The following is a 16,343-nucleotide window of genomic DNA, read 5'->3' as shown; positions in this document are numbered from 1 at the left end:
TTATATATTTATATACCATTGTAAAGAATGTTGTTCGACAAACTATTTTATTGAAAAGGCTGAAAGTTTACTTTTCAATTTAGATATTTTTTTAAAACGACTTTAATATTAGAACACGAAAGTAATGCAGATTAGCATTTCGTAATTATAATTCAAGTGAGCAAAGCTGCGAGCGTGCCTATACTCATGTAACATACATGTATAGATTACAATGAATTTTGATCATCGAATAGTTAATATTTGCAACAGTCATAATTAGCTGCAGCCACCACCATTATCATTAGATTCGTCAAGTTTGGTAAAACCTTAAAATCAACCATTAATTTTAATTAATACAAAATTTTGTATAAATATAAATTGAAGAAGAAGAGAAGATTTAATAATATTTTTTTAGAAGGAATACTTTTTATTTTATTTATTTATTTAGTTGGAAGCAAAATGTTTGTTGGATATATTTTACAGAAAATTTTTTCATTGTAGAAAGAGGAACAGAATCGTTACGGTGCCATACCTTATCTGACTGATCACAACTAACACAATTATAGAATTTAATAAATATTTTAAAATACGATTTTTTTGTAAATTTTTAATCTATAGTCTATGACGGCAATGACTTGTCAATTAATGTTGCTGTCAAGTAAAATTTTGTCATGAAATTGCAGTTTGCTTTTGCTTTGTAGAATTGTATCAGAAAACGCTTAAATTTTTAAAGTTCTTGATTGGTCTTGGTTATATAGTTAACATGGCTTCTGTTAAAGATGTTGCTACTTTGTATCAAAACTTGAAAACAGAATGGGCAAAGAAACCTCGTAAGCTCGATAGATGCGGCGAACTGTTAAACAAAATAAAGGTAACGATTTCCATAATCTTTGTAATACCTACTGAACTACTACATGAAACTACTAAAGCTAATGAATATGCTTATATAAAATAAAATATAATTTATGATTGTTTCAAGAAAATATTATTCCTTTTTTTCAGATAGCGTTAACACAGCTTACTTTTCTACCAAGTAATAACACCTCCGCCAATCAAAAAGAGTTGATCCTAGCGCGAGATGTGTTAGAGATTGGAGCCCAGTGGGCTGTCGCAGCCAAAGACGTAAAGGCTTTCGAGCGATTTATGTCTCAGTTAAAATGCTATTACTTTGATTACAAGTAAGTAAAAAAAATATAATGTTATTAGAACCCTTCGTTTTTCTTGCAATTGAATCTTAAATCCATATTGAGATAGTATGACATAGGTCTACTATACATGTTAGCTCAAGAAGAGCACCTAACAATTTCCATTCCTCAGAATATGGCCAGGTCCAGGCTGATTACATTTCCATGTTTTGAGGGCTTTTAAGACTATTGTTATCATGTGTTAAGTTAATTTGTGTTGCTAATATAAATAAACTTTAATTTTTAGAGATCATCTCCCAGAATCTGCATTTATGTATCAGCTCCTTGGTCTTAACTTACTTTTCTTACTGTCTCAAAATCGAGTAGCAGAGTTTCATACGGAGCTTGAACGTTTATCAGTAGATGTTATTAGAGCTGATCCATATGTGAGACACCCATTGGCTTTAGAACAGTATTTGATGGAGGGAAGCTATAATAAAATATTCTTAGCTAAGGTAATACATAGCAGTAATTTTCATATAATATATTTTTGTTGTAGATTGTAAGTTGTTTGAGATTAACTTAAACCTAATTTATATAGACTTTTGTAATGAAAACTTTGAATTGTGTAGTCAAGATTTTGAAGAACTTATGGCAAATTTTTTACCAAAAAGAATTGATGAAGATAGTGGGGCAATGGAATGTCTTAACACTTGGCACACTCTACCCACCTTTTAAATGCAAAATACAGTGTGAATCTAAACAAAAGTAAATTAATTGTTAATTCCAGGACAATGTACCAGCGGAGAGTTACACATTCTTTATGGATACCCTACTCGATACAGTGAGAGGTGAAATAGCAGCATGCATTGAAAAAGCGTATTTGTGTATATCTTGTACTGAAGCTGCTAGAAGATTGAACTTACCGTCCCAACAGGCAGTACTAGAATATGGGAAGAAGGTATTTTTTTTATATTTATTGTCACACTTTTCCCCTATAGCAGTTCAGGCAGAGGAAAGCTAGTGCTAAGTTCCAAATTTTCTGTTTATGATCAGAGACTGAACATACAAGCAATGCCAATGAAGAAAATTATCCTTTGTTTTAAACAAAATACTAAACTGCCACTGTGAAACAGTAAGAAATATAAACTTTATAATCGTGGGTTCAATCCCCACTTGAAAGAAACATTATAATGAAATTATTTTCATTTTCTTACTCTGTTAGACCAATTGCAGTATTGAGTTCTTAGTGTATATCAACACACATTTTGATATTATATCATCATTTTTCAAATTAGATGATATCTATCTATCTGCCTATCTTGTATAGAAAGATGCAGATTAAAACTTCAATAATAAAATAAAATAAAAATAAATAAATAAAATGAATCCTCCTAATATTATAAGTTTGTGAGGATTGATATTTGTTCTGCATTCATGCAAAAACTGTTGAATGAATTTAAATGAAACTATATATATGTTAAAATTTTGTGTTTCTACTTTGTGTAATTTGCATATATAATATAACAATAAGAATCTCTCATTAATCTCATAGTTACTTTACTTTTTATGATTTCCTAGCGTAACTGGAATTTAGGTGCTGACAACTGCTACCACTTCAATTCCTCTGAAGAGACCTGCGCATCTGCTGCTGGAGTGTTTCCCTCATCTGAACTCGCTGAACAAACCATTGAATATGCTAGACATCTTGAAATGATTGTGTAATTAAAAGTTTCTTATAATAAACTATTCTTAAATATTGTTTTTTATTTGTCTTTTTGCATGTGATTTTTGGTCATTTTATTACATTTCTTGAGATTATATTATCATGCTATACATATTAAATAAAATATTTTTACTTTAACTCTTGTTTATTTCTGTAGCTTATTTTTCAGATGATAAAAGAATTATCATATAATTTATCATAAATTATTTCAGAAACATAGTATTGTTTTTATGTTTACCTTAAGTATATTATAGAAGGTGGGAAAAATAAAAACCAGATACATCTTAAAATTTAACATTTATTTCAATGCAATGTTTATACCATTAATGATTTAAGATCATCTAATTTCAGGAGTTTCATAAAATATTCCAATGCATGTTGAAAGTGCCAAGCCTTTGAATCTAAACACCTAAAATATAAATAAAAAAATAGTCATATGTTAATTCGTAATAAATATTATAAATACTTTAAAATATTTTAGATACACACAAAAATCAATTACCTTTCACTTGCAATTTCATTTAATTCCGTTATCGTCATAAACGCACTTACAAGTCTCTTTTTACATTCTTCATCGGGTATTGTTTCAAATTTCAAGCTTAACTCTCTTTTTGGAATCTAAAACAACAAAAAAAAAAACACTTAGTTATGAAAATAAAAAGTCTCGTGTATAGGAAGCTTTAGACCATAGACAACATATTTTACGTATGACAACAAAACGATTGATTGACCGACGCTGCTGTCAAACATTGCAATCTGCGACGGAGACTATTAAAATAATTTCCGATTGAATTTAAAACATTATAAAACATGAAGAAACATCAAACTAGACAGAAAACTATAAACGACCCGGTGATAGTTTCGCGGGTCAAAAACTATCTCGCCGAGAACGTCGACAAAACATATGTAGATGTTAGCCAAATGGCGCGTTCTCTCAAAGAGCGCTACCGCGAATATAACAACAGAAGCGACAATGCGTTTTGTCAGATGGTTGAAAACGCTTACAAAGTTGTATTACAAAGATACGGCTTGGAACGTCCGTCGACGTCGGAGGGCTCAGAGGAGGAATCTGATTTAGAGTTGTTAGACGAAAACAGCAGCGCCCTTAATGATCGTTTGTTAGCTATGTACAAGATGCAAGATAACAAGCGGCCGCCGACCACACGCAGAGCCGGCGACAAGTCCGGCGAACCTATCGATATACTTAGTAGCGACGAAGACGGCAACACGGCGCCGAAAATTCCAAAAATCAGCGATCAAATAACCATCACACCACACATACCTACCCGGAACACGAATGATACCCCCGCCGACAACTCGGCGAAACCGCAACAAAATCAAGTCGTTAACGAAAAGAAACGAAAACTTGACACAAATAAGAATGCAATACCAAAGAAAAAGGTTGAGTTTGCGCCAGTTAAGGATGTCAAAGTTAGTTTTGACGACATAGGCGGCATATCCGACATTATTACACAGATATGTGATTTAGTGTTACACATGAAACACCCTGAGGTGTATACACAGTTAGGCATAAAAGCACCTAGAGGTGCACTGTTACATGGACCTCCAGGGACAGGAAAGACACTATTAGCTCATGCAATTGCTGGAAAGTTACAATTGCCACTCATAGCTGTTACTGGTACTGAACTGGTAGGTGGTCTGTCAGGGGAGTCAGAAGAAAGGATAAGGGAACTCTTCGAGAGATCAGTGTCTATCGCACCTTGTGTTTTATTTATAGATGAAATAGACGCTGTGTGTGGGAATAGAATAAATGCACAGAAAGATATGGAAAGAAGAATGGTGGCTCAATTATTAGCAAGTTTAGATAATTTGTCTGAAAACAATGCTTCAGTGCTTGTTCTTGCTGCAACTAATAACCCAGATGCCCTGGATCCTGCATTAAGAAGGGCTGGCAGACTTGAACAAGAAATTACACTAGGTATACCATCCTTGAAAGCTAGAAAAGAAATACTAGTAATTCTGTGTCGAAATTTAGCTTTAGGCAGTGATATGGACATGAATATCTTAGCCCAAATCACTCCTGGATTTGTTGGAGCTGACTTACAAGCTCTGGTAAATAAAGCAAGTACATATGCCGTTAAGAGGATATTTGCAGAGATTCAAATGTTCAATAACAACACATTAATTAATAATAGTGTTGAGGAAAATACATCTAATGAAATAACTATAGTTCCTAATGGGGAAGTAAGTGAGGAGCCTAAAGAACCAGTTGAGAATCAAGACATTGCAAATGTTGAACCTCCACAAGTGGAACAACCAGAGGCTGCCCCACAGGAAGTAATTAATGGAAGTGCACCAATCATAACCAATCACATCACACCCACAATTGTACCTGAAGAGAAACCACTGGACCAAGTGGATGAAGTATTAAAACTCCTTGAGAACAGCCTCCCTTATACACCAGAGCAGTTAACCGGTCTAGCAATAAGGCATGATGATTTTGTGAAAGCTTTAAAGACTACAAAACCTTGTGCGGTAAGAGAGGGTATAGTCACAGTGCCCGACGTCACATGGGACGATGTGGGGTCTTTGAGTCAAGTTAGGAAAGACTTGCAACTGGCTGTACTAGCTCCTGTTAAATATCCTGATCAATTAAAGAAACTTGGTTTGGCCTCTCCAAGTGGCGTCTTACTTTGTGGACCGCCCGGATGTGGTAAAACTTTGCTAGCTAAAGCAGTGGCCAATGAAGCTGGGGTCAACTTTATTTCAGTCAAAGGCCCCGAGTTATTAAACATGTATGTAGGCGAGAGCGAACGCGCTGTGAGAACATGTTTCCGACGCGCACGTAACTCAGCTCCGTGTGTAATATTCTTCGACGAATTCGACGCTTTGTGTCCGCGAAGAAGTTCACAAGATAACAATGGGGCGGCGAGAGTCGTAAATCAATTGTTAACCGAAATGGATGGTATTGAGTCGCGTGAAGGAGTTTTTGTTTTAGCTGCGACGAACCGACCTGATATTATAGATCCAGCAGTACTGAGACCTGGCAGGTTAGACAGGATAATGTATGTAGGAATGCCTGGCACTGAAGACAGGTACGACATTCTCCAAAAATTAACCAAGGGCGGTACAAGACCACAATTAGGCGCAGATGTAAATTTACAAGTAATTGCAGAACTAACAGACGGATATACTGGAGCTGACCTATCAGGTCTAGTCCGAGCTGCGGCTACAAATTCTTTAACAAATCACATTGCAAATAATACTTTAGAAGGTGAAATATTTGTGTCGTTCGAAGATTTTAGGGCAGCCCTAACTAAATGTAAGCCATCGGTATCATTAAAAGAAAATCTACACTATCAGAAACTAAGATTGAAATACGCAGGAGGTGATGAGAAGGAAATGGAAATAGAGACTGAACTCACAAATGAAGAATCGATGGATACCGTGTAGTGTTCTAGGAAATAATCTAATATGCATTAATATACAGTGCCAACTTCCATAGTTATTGCCTTTCAGTTCAAATTATTATAGTTTTATGGGGTCATTCATAAATTACGTCACACTTTAAGGGGTAGAGATGAGGTCAACGTAGTATGATGTGTGACAAACATATTCCAAATTCCATGACATCACATTTTAAAATATAATGTTCAAACATAATTTCAGAACTTGCTGGGTAAATTAAATAGTTTCTAGGTGTAACAAAATAAAATTGCAAAATGTATGACGACACAAGAAGGGGCAAAAAAATCATAGAAATCATGTGACATAATTTATGGATGCCACTTAATGGAAGTAATAAATTATGTTAAGATTATTTTTTTTATTTAGGTAATTTTTTTCACTCCAGTGTTATCTGTAATAATCGCATGTTAAAAATAAAAAAAGCTATGGATATTTGAGATATTTTTGTGACACTAGTGATACTTTTCTGTAGAAATCTCATTTAACCATTTTAATTCAAATGTCGGCACATTTTTAATTCAGTGATGAATAAAAAATATTTTTATTACAATATTTTCGTCTTTTATTTTTTAAATAAATTAAAATACTAAATATTCTTTTATCAAATATGATTTCTTTTTATTTTAGGTTTTTCTACAACAAAAGACTTCTAAGAGAATGCAGTTTATTTTTTTATTCTGTCATTGTTATTTTAAACAATGACTAAAATATTATGTGGCAAAAATAACATTTTATTACTCATAGAATAATAGACGTTTATTATCTAAAATCGTTCTAATTCGATATTAAAATAAGACTAAATTTGTTTTATTTCAATTTTCATTAAAAAATATTTTTCTAGATTTTGATTTATATGCCAAATAAATTATAAAGATTTTAATAAATTAATTGTAGTTGGCAAGCAGAATTTTGTTTTATTGCTTTTATTGTAAGTGGACTTTGTAAAATAAGTTTTACGATTTTGTTATTTTATATGTGCGATAAAGAAATATATTTTTTGGTTCACGCTATATCCCGCACAGTACACAGAGGGAATCTAGTGTTAAGACACTTCCCTAATAAAGCACATTCGGTCCCCACTTTCCGCCGAATTTTTGAGCCTTTGCGTGTTAAGTGGCGGAACTCAGCGCCGGGCTTTGCCTCGTTACCAGAACGACAAAATGAAAATATAACTCATAACGGTCGCGTTTATAATGGCACAAACTATTGTGATTTTAGTTTCAATATTTGAATATATCTATCTTTATACTTACCATAACGTTTCTAAACGCAGAATTACCATATTCCACAGTAGGCTCGTCCCAATACAACATTTCATTATAAATTTGATAATGGTAGCCATTTTTAGTTCTCAAATGGATGTTTCTAGAAAATGCTAGAATAGGCTCGTCTTCTGCTAAAGAGTTAGCTATTATTTTGAAAATACCCGTTATTTTTATTATCGTTGAATATTCCTGCGGAAATTTTGTTTTACTTAATTTAGTATTCGTGTGAACACAATAAGACTAAGAACCTCTTTTTAGAAATCGGTTAAGAAGCAACTCACATCATGATAAATAACATCTACTGTGAAAGTGGACGGGTCGTGTTGTATGTTCGGCCATTTCATTATTAACTTCTCTATATTAGATGAGCCTTCGACTTGGTCTATGTCACCTTCGAGAACACATTGACTTTTTATTAGGAGATTTCTAATATCTTTATTTGCTTCGTAACCTGAAAATAATAAAAAAACAATTATTTTTTTAGTTTCACGCTCTATCCTGCCTGAAGCAGGTTAGGCGAAGGGAATTTATTGTTAAGACATTTCGTTTCCTACGCATAGCCGAATTTTTGAGACATTGCGTGTGGAGTAGCGGAACTTAACGTCACGTGGTGTAAAATAGAGCGACACATACACGGCGATTTCAATCTTAGTGCGACACTTGTGTTGTGGCACAGGGCTATAAAGTGTGACTGTTGTCCTGTTGTGAAGACTGGTGCGACACGAGGAAGAAAGTAATCAAAAGTAAGAAAAAATATAAAAACAAATTTGAGCAACCACCAACAAAAACTAACTAAATTCGAAGCAGCCACGACTCGTCAACCGTACTGTAGTCACTTACGCAGTTTATTCCAATAAGTAATAGTCATTATAGCATCTTTTTGATATAAATTCTTCACATTCCTATCTTCTGCATCACATTCTAACAAAGGAAAGAAAACTTCTAGAAACTTCGATACCGTAGAATGAGCTTCTTCTGTACTATAGTTTTTTTTGAATTTTGGTAATTCCCCTTTTAGTGTTATTGGTATACCATCCTAAAAAAATAAAGTAATCACAATAGAAATAAATAATTTATGTATGCAATATGTACACTGACTGACAATTTTTCAGAGTTTTGTAAGATTAAAATGTATGAATTAAATTGAAAAATAATGTGTTATAATTCAGTAAAGAGCCTTATATTTTAAAATTCAAGTTTTTGGAATCTTATTCTTTTAATTTTTTTTATGCGCAAGTAAAATAAAATATTAAAAAAAAAACAAAAAAATAACTTGAAACAAAAACAAAATATCTTGCCCATTTTAAACTTTTTATGCATAATTAAAATATGTTTAACCCAAAAAAACCCCAAAAAAATATACAATATTTACTATTTAACAAACCATAATAATAGCACAATAATTATTATTTAACAATACTTACCAATTCCCTCAAAGTGGAGAACATAGTTTTAATAACTCTAACATAATGCCCAGTGCTTATATAATCGTGACATAGTGGGTTCCCTTCCAGATATAATTTTTGTAAAGGAATATATCTACATGGTAATAGTAAAAGTGCTTTATTTAATCGATTATTTGATAAATTTAACACTTTTAAATTCGGTGTCGATGATTCTAGATGAAAACTTTCTATAGAACTGAAAAAGAATATAGAGTTAGTTTTTGAGGCCGTCGTATGTGGCTGTAAACGCAAAAGTCGGGGTTTCAAGGAAATTATTTTAATAAACATTGTCATTTCCTCGCTTTGGTAACAAGATAAAGGGTGGCGTATAAAATTGAGCGATTCGTGGGTAATTCCCTCTGCCTCTTTTAACTTCACGTTGTATCCCGCTATATGCGGTTAAAGTTAAGTTAAAAGTGAAATTGATTGTAAACGGAACGGGTGTGTGTTCCCCCCTGGGCTAATGAAACATTTAACATTTTTATTTCCTCACTCTGGTAACGAGGCAGAGTGTGGCGTTAAATTCCGCCACCCAGTACGTAATGTCTCGACAATTTGTAGTGGAAAGTGAGAAATGGAGTATCTTAGCATTAGGTTCCTTCTGCCTCATCTGCTATATGCAAAATACAGCGTGAAGGAAAAAAAACAATAAAAAATAATACAAAAATATTTTATAAATATTAATAAATTAAAGAAACTCACTCAATATTATTGTTAGACAGATCGAGTTCAGACAAAAACATCCATTGTACGTCACTTTGTATTTTAAGCAGTTCCGCCTGGTTGAAGGGACGGTTAAGCGGGTAGTATATGAAATGACTTACATCTGTAATAAAAAAAAAATAATAAAGCCATAAAACTAATAATATAGTTAATAATTAAATTAATCAGATTCACGCTGTATCCCGCACACAGCAGGGTAGGCAGAGGGAACCTAATGTTAGGACACTCTGTTCCTCACTTGCTGCTGAAATCTGGAGGCATTGCGTGTCGAGTAGCAGAACTCAACGCCGCGCTTTGCCTTGACACCAGAGCGAAGAAATGGAAATATAAACGTAAATAAATATTTCACTTCCTCGACGTCGAGAGCGTCGCACCTTGTGCCGCTGCGCCACGACGCCCTTAATAATATCGTAACATAATTACAAATAAAATAATTTAACATATAATAAATTCAAATAAACATACCTTTTTCCAAAGTAAACGCGTTCAAATCCAATATTCCATTATCATCATCGTATTTCAAGCTCAATAACCTTCTTAGTATAAGTCTCGGTACAAAATTTAAATGTGTTATAGTGAGGGTAGTTTGACATATAGTGAGAGATAGCTGTATGTCTTTGTAACGTATGGTGAAAAGCAGAGAGTGGAGAGCTAGGAGACTACCACAACTGCGCACTACTAGTAATTTACATCTTTTTGTTGTGTGCTGAAAGATTGTTTTTGGGCAAAATTTATGATTTATATGAGCTTCTGATAATTATTAATTATAAAAAATGTTCCTAAATAAATAATATAAGACTTATAATAACAACAAATACCTCTATAAAACATGGTATAAAAGATTTCCTATTCAAATTATCCAAAACTAAATCCAAAACATCCTCTTTAGTCCAAGATGGTGGATAATCTCTGATCTGAAAATTAAAAGAATTAATTAGTATTTTCTGGATGTAATCACTATGAATATTTTTTAAGCTGTATACCGCACATAGCAGGGGAACTTAGTGTTAAGGCTCTCCAATAAGAGCGAGGAAATAAAAATATTTCATTTCCTCGAATGGGGATTGAACCCAGAATCTGCCGTGTATACCGTCAGTAACTATAGTTAAACTAAACAATATAGATTAATATATTATAGAGATAGAGTTATTAATTAACTTATATATATAAAACAAAATTAACAAAATATTTACCACAATCATAATAAATAGATCATCCTCGTCATATATTTTCTGCATTTGCTCTTTCTCCAACATCATTACGGTCTAAAATAAATGGAATATTAAAAGATATTGTCTCTTTTTATTATTTGTGTATTTTTTATAATTCAAAATAAAAAACGAAGAAAATTATATATAGTAAAACCTCGATTACTCGGCCCTCAGTTATACGGATTTACGATTATCCGAATGACCAACGACAACAATTAGTCCGGTTAATCGAGCTTCTACTGTATTATATAGTCAGTAAAAATAAAACATTTCAACAAACAATATCTTCACGCTTTATCCCGCTACTAGCAGGGTAGGCAGAGAAAATCTAGCGCTAAGACACTCTATTCCCCAATTTCCACAGAATTTATAGGCATTGCGCGTTGCGGAACTTAACGCCGCATTGTCATGAATATGTAACATATAATTTTTAAAATGTCACTTTCTATTGCTTAAAATAAAACAAAGAAGAGTCGCTATAAAAATGCAACAAACAAAAAAGTTAATTCAAATAGGTACTTTAAAAATAAATTATTTAATTACTGTCTGTAAGTATGGTTTTTCTATAAGCATGGTTAATTAAGTATTGTTTTTTTATAAGCAATTATTTAAAAGTTAAACAAAATAAAAACTTTTTAAGATAAATAAAAACAACTAAATAAAGCACTTACTTTAGAATTCCTAAATGTAACACATTTTTTTACTTCCACCAACCTCTTAAACGGCCATTGAGGTAAATACTGTAATACTATGTCATTTGTACTATTTATTATATAATCTCTTTCATGCACTGGTATATCCATTTTTGTTACATCTAATACTTCTCTGTGGAGAAAAATAATATTTTTAAACATATATATATAATAAGGCACAGAGAGTAGTGTTCAAACACTGTTCAGGAGAATGACATTCTTAAGATAAAATCTACATATGTAAAAGGACTTGTCCTCACTGACTGAGGTAAGACGCACGTACAGCCGTAACCGCTATTGGTAGAAACGTGAAATTTGGACAGATGTTTACTTTCATAATCTGGACATCCACTAAGAAGGGATTTTGAAATATTTTAACCCTAAAGGGGTGAAATAGGGGTTGAAAGTTTGTATGGAAAAAACTTTAATCAAAACTGATTTTTATAAAATTTGAAATTTAGACTCTTAAAAATATTTCATTGAACATTTGTTTCATGGTTTATTAGAATTCAATCCTAAATAAGCAAGCGAGGCTGCGCTGGTCCGCTAGTAGATATATATTATTATATGACTAAACTTAATGGTAAGATAAGGAAAAAATTAATATTTTTTGGTCCACTCTAGAACAGTTTGGTGCCTGATTCAGATTTTTTATTAGCATAAAATTAAGCTCGATATATTGAAAAAAACCCTTTAGGCAAAAAGATCAGTTCGAAACTAAAAGCAAGAGCCACACTAGAAAATATATCTACACGCCAATAAGCGTAGTGTTAAGACACTCCGTTCTCCACGCAGTGCACGATTTCCTTGAGACACTATGCTGTGTCTTATAACCAGTACAATCTTCCCAAGTACGAATTGAACTCATAACCATCCCATTCACAGTCAGAACCCGAAAAAAAATATATGTAACTCACCTAACATCCTGATCCTTGTTCAAAGACAAATTAATAGTTAATTTTGGTTTTTTCGTTTGTTTCAACGGCCCCAATCTTTCGAAAGCGCTGACACGCTTCTGTCCCGGTTCTAAGGCTTCTGGAGATTCGGAACCTTCGCATTGTTCTGAAACTTTAAAAAGAATGTTCTAGAAAGTTCAGGAGAAAAAGTCGGCTTTACGCTGTATCCCGCACACGGCAGGATAGGCAGAGGGAACCTGGTGAAGACACTCTGTTCCCCACTTCCCGCCAAATTTAGAGGCATTGCGTGTCGAGTGGTGGAGGATATGGAAATATAAATAGTTTTGAAAGTTTCTTAGTTTGTAATCTTAAAACATTGATTTGATCGAACAAGACCATATTATTAATACTATATAAATAAAAAAGAGACAGATTATATTATAAAGTTACATATGTTTAAATTAAAGACATCATTTTAAGACATTTTTAACATGTGTACTAGTGTATATATATAGTCTATATATAAAAAAAGTGGTAAAATATAAAAAGACATACATTCAAATTAATATAAAATATTGGTTATAAAGTTATAACAAGTGTGCAAGCGAGAAGGAAATATTTATGCTATATAAATGAAAGAGACGGAATATTTAAAATTATATTATTGTTTTAAATTATTTGTAAACTATTACTTTTAACATGTGTGGGAGCGAGACAGCTATATTCTTCCATAGGAAAAAAAGATAAAAATTACATTATATACCTTCATTATGTTGTGTCTGTTCATACATATCCGTTGGAGAGTAAACTTGACGACGATTGACATTTTCATTTGATTCAATTAATTTAAAATTTGATAACGGCATATTAGAAGAAGATGGATTACAAATATTTTTATTTTCTTGATATCCTAAAAAATAAATAAATTAATTATTTTGATAGGTAATTCATAGATATTTATCTAGAATTATCATTCGGCAAGAGAGAATGCTGTTTATGAAATATTTTTTATATTTTTAATGTTTAGAGACCACATTTCAAACAGAAAAATACTTATTTAGAAAACATATAAATAAGTTGTAATATGTGTATAAATAATAATTTTGACCTATTCAATTCGATTAGAATTAGATATAGATATTTTCATAGAAACGTAAAGCATTGGTATCTTGCTATGTTAAAATTTTCATGTTTCCTAAATAAGTATTTTTCTTTCTTAAGTGTGTAAAATAATACTTTTTAACTGTAAAAAAAGGGTAAATAATTTTAAAAAGATATATTATATAGTGGCACTATGTGACAGTGTCTGACAGTTGTGGATTCAATCCCCATTTGGACGAATAAATTATTTTCATTTTGCTGCCCTGCTTAGGGCAACTATAAAATGTTAAAAATAAAATATTTATATTTTTTAATAGATTACTAGCATTACAAAATTTTTCATATTAAGTATTATTACATTTTTTTATAAAAATAATTATTAAAAAATATAATCTAACCTTCATCCATAGAATGTTTGTGTGTTATATTTTGCTTTATTTTTATATTAATATTTATATTGTCCTGAACAACTGTTCTCATATTGGCTGATATAGCTTCATGTAACTCTTTATTTAGTTTTTTCGACTTTTCTGGAATAAATTATGTATATCACAAATTATTTATTTCTTAAATGTTTAACTAGGTAATAGCTATATAATTTATATTTTTAATTACCTTCTGTTCTATTAGGAGCTGTAGTCAAAACAGAATATTCTTGATTTTTTATTTCCATTTTCTTAGCAAATTGTTGTTGTATTTTCTTTTGAAAGTTAAATTCTTTTTTTATATTGAGTGAGTTTCTGAAATTATTGAATAAAGGTTATTTGTCACTCTCTATAATATAAAAGGTGTTTTTGCATGGTTTTAAGTTCTACCATTAACAAATAATGTCTCGAAAATTGAATAGAGCAAGGTGAACAGACTGCTTAAATGCTAGGTTCCATATGTCTTTCCTTTAATATTTAAATACATTGTAAAGAAGATTCTTTGATTTAATTTTATTCTTAAATAAGTTTAAGCACGAGTCCATTTATAATTAATATTGACAGAATTACTTACATTTTATCATTATTAATATTTTTTTTTGCAAAAATATCATCATCATTCAATTCCACTAGCTCTGAAGTTTCATCAAAATTTATGAACAAAGGATTGTCATATATTTGGAAATCATCAAATTGTAAATTTGTTTTACTCCCTTTATTATTTTGTTTCATGATAAAATTTTTCGAAACAGGTCTCTGTGTCGCTACAGTTTCTTTTTTAATCGCTGTGCTTAACAAATTAGTGTTTTGATTAATATTTGCATTAGGTTCTTTAACTTTACTGTTTTGACTGGTTCCCTCATTTTTAATACTTCCTTTAGGTTTTTGATCCTCTTGTTTATATGCTTCAGTGTTTTTATTTTGAGTAAACATAGACCCTGATGGCAGATTAAGGCCAGGATTAGAAAATATAGGATTGAACTTAGAGTTACTAAATCGAGGACCTGACATAAGTGGTTTAGGCTCTTGAATAGTCTGTGTTTGAGTTAATTGATGTATTTGATGTAATTGTAAAAGATTGGCAATAGTTTTCAATCCTTCCAGAGTAGCCGCGGGATTTGGATTCGGTATCATCGGTGGTCTTATTTGCTTTGTGGTTACAAGATTTGGGTATTTCTTTCTGCGCCTACACTTCCTTTTCTTCGTCCTGGAAATTTACATTGACTTTTAAGACAAATACATTTACTATATTTTTTACTTGTAATAATATTAACAGCTCTGTAATGTAAACTCAGGAAAAGATAATAATACAATAAAAAAAACGATGTATAGAAGGCGGCTTTTTTGCTTAATAACAATGTCTGCAAGGCATTATTTCTAATGCACTTGAATATGATTCTTCATAACTTTAAACACTACTTTTGCTATTGTTTTAAATATAAATTAAAAGTGTAATTCAAACGCAATTTTAGTCTAATCCAGAATTGCGTTAGAATTATCACTGTATCGAGGAGATGAAAAAGCTGCGGCTTTTTCCATTTATTTACGTACAAATTCAAGTTATTGCTGGGATCAGACATTTTAATATAGTTTTTATACTTATTTATTTAACAATAACTATTTAGTAAACAACACACTTTGTGACAATCACAATGACGTTTGACCTAATAATTTTGACAGCTGTCGTAACTACTCGTAGTTTATACCACAGAAAATATATATTAAAAGCATACAACAAAAATATCGTACCTTTTAGTAGAAAAGCCAATCTGTTTACCAAGGTAGTATTTAAAAACATTCATTAATTACGGTAGTATTATAATTATAAGAAGCGTTTTAGTTCCTCTTCTCCATTTATAAAATAGCAGCCAGTGTCTACGTGGCAGATGATGGAAACATATATTTTACAAGCAATATTAGTTATTTCTTTATCAATTTTTCACTCGTGAAAGATACTGTCCTCTGCCTGTTAATTATACATATATTCTTATAAATCACGCTGGCAAAGTATAAATAAATAATCATATTCCAGTGACTAGGATATGTACTTTATGATACGTACGATGTTGTGGCGCAGCGTCACAAGGTCTGACTGTAACGCGACCATAGGTGTGTCGATTCCCACTTGAGAGAATAATTTAATTTCATTTCCTCGCTCTAGTAGAAAGAAACAAGTTTTACTAGAAAATTGTGTTCCTATGGCTTCCAATCCTGCACCCATCCTAAATATCGAATTACATATTACCTACTTATGCTTAGTTTATTTTTAGAGTATTTTGCATTTGCCTATTTTAGAGACATTAAAGCCAGGAACAGAAAAGGCCCTC

At 31.8% G+C, this 16,343-nt stretch overlaps 3 protein-coding genes across 5 annotated transcripts; 2 read left to right on the top strand and 1 right to left on the bottom strand.

Moving 5' to 3' along the window:
- Positions 1–617: 617 nt before the first annotated feature.
- On the top strand, positions 618–2,860 carry LOC146530670 (26S proteasome non-ATPase regulatory subunit 8-like). Its single transcript, XM_085199268.1, has 5 exons — positions 618–850; positions 982–1,157; positions 1,411–1,618; positions 1,894–2,064; positions 2,685–2,860. The coding sequence occupies exons 1-5, from the start codon at positions 743–745 to the stop codon at positions 2,826–2,828; spliced, it is 807 nt and encodes a 268-aa protein (XP_085055394.1). The 5' UTR covers positions 618–742; the 3' UTR covers positions 2,829–2,860.
- Positions 2,861–3,111: 251 nt separating this feature from the next.
- LOC146530668 (uncharacterized) lies at positions 3,112–15,829 on the bottom strand. 3 transcript variants are annotated; one of them, XM_085199026.1, is made up of 17 exons: positions 15,654–15,829; positions 14,591–15,223; positions 14,207–14,331; positions 13,990–14,121; positions 13,254–13,400; positions 12,512–12,662; positions 11,574–11,727; positions 10,885–10,956; positions 10,510–10,605; positions 10,157–10,397; positions 9,671–9,794; positions 8,948–9,164; positions 8,364–8,559; positions 7,805–7,974; positions 7,512–7,712; positions 3,332–3,447; positions 3,112–3,238 (listed from the first exon to the last, which is right to left on the bottom strand). In XM_085199026.1, exons 1-17 carry the CDS (start codon positions 15,812–15,814, stop codon positions 3,145–3,147), a joined length of 3,030 nt encoding a protein of 1,009 aa, XP_085055152.1. In that variant the 5' UTR covers positions 15,815–15,829; the 3' UTR covers positions 3,112–3,144. The 3 variants fall into 3 exon arrangements, with proteins under 3 accessions (XP_085055152.1, XP_085055153.1, XP_085055154.1); XM_085199027.1 differs by having other exon boundaries at positions 12,512–12,656; XM_085199028.1 differs by having other exon boundaries at positions 15,568–15,686.
- Positions 3,544–6,810, top strand: smid (nuclear valosin-containing protein-like smid). Its single transcript, XM_085199029.1, has one exon. The coding sequence runs from the start codon at positions 3,640–3,642 to the stop codon at positions 6,241–6,243; it is 2,604 nt and encodes an 867-aa protein (XP_085055155.1). The 5' UTR covers positions 3,544–3,639; the 3' UTR covers positions 6,244–6,810.
- Positions 15,830–16,343: the final 514 nt, after the last annotated feature.

This window comes from Heliconius melpomene, chromosome 16, assembly GCF_056956725.1.
Source record: "Heliconius melpomene rosina isolate 202511_hmr_F chromosome 16, ASM5695672v1, whole genome shotgun sequence".
Taxonomy (NCBI): Eukaryota; Metazoa; Arthropoda; class Insecta; order Lepidoptera; family Nymphalidae; genus Heliconius; species Heliconius melpomene.
Note: the sequence above shows the minus strand (reverse complement) of the source record. Positions and strands in the feature narration are given on the sequence as shown.

What these genes read in the sequence shown, in the direction of transcription:
- LOC146530670 (XM_085199268.1), top strand. Translation starts at nt 743, where the DNA reads ATGGCTTCTGTTAAAGATGTTGCTACTTTGTATCAAAACTTGAAAACA. An exon ending in AACTGTTAAACAAAATAAAG is followed by an intron (nt 851 to 981) that starts GTAACGATTTCC and finishes CCTTTTTTTCAG; the next exon opens with ATAGCGTTAACACAGCTTAC. An exon ending in TGCTATTACTTTGATTACAA is followed by an intron (nt 1,158 to 1,410) that starts GTAAGTAAAAAA and finishes TTTAATTTTTAG; the next exon opens with AGATCATCTCCCAGAATCTG.
- smid (XM_085199029.1), top strand. Translation starts at nt 3,640, where the DNA reads ATGAAGAAACATCAAACTAGACAGAAAACTATAAACGACCCGGTGATA.
- LOC146530668 (XM_085199026.1), bottom strand. Translation starts at nt 15,814, where the DNA reads ATGTTTTTAAATACTACCTTGGTAAACAGATTGGCTTTTCTACTAAAA. An exon ending in AATATTAATAATGATAAAAT is followed by an intron (nt 14,332 to 14,590) that starts GTAAGTAATTCT and finishes CAATAATTTCAG; the next exon opens with AAACTCACTCAATATAAAAA. An exon ending in ATCTATTTATTATGATTGTG is followed by an intron (nt 10,606 to 10,884) that starts GTAAATATTTTG and finishes TTTAATTTTCAG; the next exon opens with ATCAGAGATTATCCACCATC.